We start from the raw sequence: 4,079 nt of genomic DNA on the forward strand, positions 1-4,079 counted from the left end.
ATGCATCTTCTTTTAAGTTAAAACATATACGTATACATGTTTAAACTTTATTTTTTTAAATCTTTTAATTATTCATATGTTTTAAAATGTCGTATATTAAAACATTCTAAAATTATAAATCTAAAATGTTATTAAAATAAACACCTGTTTTTTAAAAATGTATTAGAACAAATTAATAAAAATATAAATAAAATTACAAAACATAACAAGAAATAAAATTTATTGTAATAAAGAACACAACCTCAACATTCTTTTAAAAAATGCGAAAAAAATGCTTTAAAATAAAAAAAAAAAAAAAAATTTGTAAATTTATAAAATATGTAGTATGTACAAAGCAAGCAAGTATTATAGCACTATCAAAAAAATTTCATGCATATATACATATATATATATATATATATATATATGTCATTGTCTTTCCAATGAGATACGTCTTCCAATAAATGTAATAACTATTACAGTTTAAAAACCACATTATTTTTTAATTTTTTTTTTTTTTTTTTTTTGTTTCATTTGTATATTATTTATACAACATTTTATGATATTTGTACAGTATAAATATATTTGTTTATTCTTAGTGCACTTATATGTATTGCAATCTTATCCTTTATTCAAAAAATTATTGTTGTTGCATTCGGATAGTTAATTCCTCCATCCACCAATTTTGCATCATATGTCTTAAATTGTCCCATGCTTTACTTTTTGTGACAAGAAACTGTAAGAAATCTGCTTTACTATCATTACCTTGACGTATATAAGATTGAAAATCGAGATTATCATTGTTTTCTTGAGTTGTAAGCTCTTCCGCCGCATATTGACTTATAATTTCAATTTGTCGGCTTTGTTCATTTGATGGTATTAAAAATTTTTTGGCTAAATATTTTATATACCCAATCACATAACTTTCTATTTTTTTAAATTTCATTTTTTCTACATTCATAAATTTACCCCATAAATATTGCATGTCTTCTTTATTTAAATTACTTGGTAAAATATCTATTATTTTATCAAAATATTCTAATTTATTAGCTACGTGTTTTGATTTTTCATCATATTGTGTTGCTTTCTTGGAATGACTGCTTTCATATTTGACGTTGTGTTCTATTGGGTTATAATCACTAAACATGCTTCCTTTTTTTTGATGGTCTGGTATGTTTCTACTTTTTGTTTTTTGAGCTGATTTGGAATTATTTTCTACAAAAAAATCATGATCATTATAATAGTCGTCATTTAATGGGGTTGCTTTTGTAGGTGCATTCATATATAGTTCTTGTTTAGTTCTTTGATTTGGAGTATTATAATTTGAATATTTGTATGCTCTTGTTGTATCACCATATTCACTGGCTGCTACATTTTGGCCTCTTAATGTTCTTTTATGTTGTCTTACATCTTCTCTATTTATTTTGTTTGATTCATTATAAGAAGAATGTTTTCTGTGGTATAATTTATGTTTTCCTCCTAAACTTCTATAATTCTGATGAATATTAGTGTTTACATCACTATCGTCATTCGAAGTATTATATTGATATTGTTGATCATAATTTGAGTGAGTGGTGTCATTATCATGAGTAGTATAATTTTCGCTACTTTCATTATTAACATTATAAGCATAATCATTGTTAATATCATGATTAACATCATAAGCATAATTATTTTCATCGTCATAAACAGTGTCCGTGTCATAATAAGCGGTAGAATCATAACTAGTGTTAGGAGAATAATATGTTTTAAAATCATAATATTGGTTCATGCCATCTTTTGGAGAAGGTGTATATTTATAACTATCATCATGTGCAGAATATTTACTATAATTTGGATAACCATATGTTTGTTGTATATATTGTGTATTTTGTTTAGCCGTATAAGGTCCACGATAACTAGAATTTGGGTCTTGTTGCATATTTATATATTCATCTTGTCTGTTATGTTGTTGATCTTCACCTCTATTTCCAAATGCTTGATTCATATTGTTATTTATGTTTTGATACCCTGTGTTAATATCGCCTATATTTTGTAACCTTGTAGAAGGATAATTATTAGGATAGTTAGTGTAACCTAAATTCGAATCTTGTGCATTTAATCTTTTTTGTTTGTTTCCTGTATTATATGTCATATCTGTTGATGGTTTTTCATAAATATTTTGTTCATATGGTTGATCAGTTGTATAAACTCCTTGATATGGATACATATTGTTAATTCCATCATATGTTTGATATTGTTCTGTTGTATAATATTCACCTGTATTATATTTTTCATTATTTTCATAAAACTCATTAAAATATTGTAAACTTAAAACATATTGTAACCATTGTCTAAGTACATCATCTTTTAACCCTGGTGTGTTAACATATTGTATTATATACCTTATATTGTGTCTGACTGATTCTTCATAGGTCATATCATCTGCATATAATTCATTTGCATCAACTTGAGTTTCTTTTTGTGTAGTGTTTATCATATTTTCATCATTTATATTTTCTTGTGCATTTATGGTATGTTGCATAGACTGACTTGATTTTGAAGGCATTGTGTTGCTATTGTTTTTCGAATTGTTAACATTTGTTTTAATATTTTTACTTTGAATATTTTTATTTACATGCTGTGTTGTATCGTCACTGTTTTTTTCACCTCTTATGTTACTTTCATTTTTATTAACATTACCAGTGTTTAATGTTTGATGCGTTTTTTTTTCAATGTTATGAGCAATCCTATTATTATTTTGATCATGCAATTGTTTATGCATGTGTGTATTTTTATTATTTGAAGGCTTATTTTCATTTCCAGGGCATTTTTCTTTTATGTCTTGTAATATTTGTTGATGCATTTCACTAAAACTACTTGCGCTGTTAACATTATCGTTTAGGTTTATATCACTATTTTCATTTTCTTTTGGTTCTGTATAAATGTTATCAGATAACACTTCATCCTGAACAGGCACAATAAGTTCATTATTTTTACTTCCATTATTACTATCTTTTTTATCATGGTTTTCACTTACATCATCAACCTTATTCAAATCTGTATTGTTTAGCTCTGTTACCACTTCTTGTTTGTTGTCATTTTTATCGAGCTCACTTATAATTCTGCCATTTTTATTGTCATTTTGTGATTCAAATGGTATTATACTATTCTAAAAAAAAGGTAAAAAAAAATCAAATAACATTATTAGCGTATATATATATATATATATATATATATATATATATACAATCACATACTTACAGGTTTAAAACAATTTGTCATGTAAGTTAAGTTATTATAATATTATAACTGTGATTAATATCAAAAATTATGTAAAAAAAATGCATAGCTATATATATATATATTTATATGTATATATTTTTTTTTTTTTTTTAATACTAGTAATAAAAAAAAGAAAAGCCACAAAAAACACAATTTCTTATAAGTTAGTGAAGTAGCATTTAACTGCGCATGTTGTACATTATACGGTGGGTAGTTAGTTAAATTTTTCTTAGTACCACTATTATTACTACCCATTGTATATGTAAACAATATAATAATAACTAAATTTTTAGGATGCTTATGATTAATAGTTTTTTAAAATTTTAAAAAAATTAAAATACATAAAATATTTACATTAATTTGTTTTAGCTTTTTTTTTTATTTTAGTATAATATATATAAAAGCAGTATATTTTATAATATATATTAAAAACTAATTTTTTTTTTAAATATTATTATCTAAATACTAATTAAAAATATTAATTTTTATTAGTCTATGTTAAAAACTTATTGTTTGTCGTAAACTATTATTTAATACTTATTTCGTTGATAAAAAATATTAAATTAATATAAGAAAAAAAAAAAATAAAGGCAAGGAATTAAAAACAATGTCATAGCATGTAGATTATATATATACTTCAAATCTATTCTAAAATAGTAATAATTAAAAAATTATATTTTTTAAAAAAAGAACAGTTACCTATTTTATATAGGTCATTGATAGAAAATAAAAATTTTTTTTTTTTCTAGTTTTATACAATAGTAAGTTTTTTTGTTTAAATATAAAAAATAAATTATATTTTAGAACATATACATAATTTTTTTTTTTTTTTTTTT

At 23.1% G+C, this 4,079-nt stretch overlaps 1 protein-coding gene across 1 annotated transcript; it reads right to left on the reverse strand.

The window, feature by feature from the left end:
* Positions 1 to 474: 474 nt before the first annotated feature.
* LOC111529094 (putative uncharacterized protein DDB_G0282133) lies at positions 475 to 3,639 on the reverse strand. Its single transcript, XM_023195944.3, has 2 exons — positions 3,361 to 3,639; positions 475 to 3,130 (listed from the first exon to the last, which is right to left on the reverse strand). The coding sequence occupies exons 1-2, from the start codon at positions 3,496 to 3,498 to the stop codon at positions 620 to 622; spliced, it is 2,649 nt and encodes an 882-aa protein (XP_023051712.1). The 5' UTR covers positions 3,499 to 3,639; the 3' UTR covers positions 475 to 619.
* Positions 3,640 to 4,079: the final 440 nt, after the last annotated feature.

The sequence above is a fragment of the Piliocolobus tephrosceles genome, unplaced genomic scaffold (genome assembly GCF_002776525.5).
Source record: "Piliocolobus tephrosceles isolate RC106 unplaced genomic scaffold, ASM277652v3 unscaffolded_833, whole genome shotgun sequence".
NCBI lineage: Eukaryota > Metazoa > Chordata > Mammalia > Primates > Cercopithecidae > Piliocolobus > Piliocolobus tephrosceles.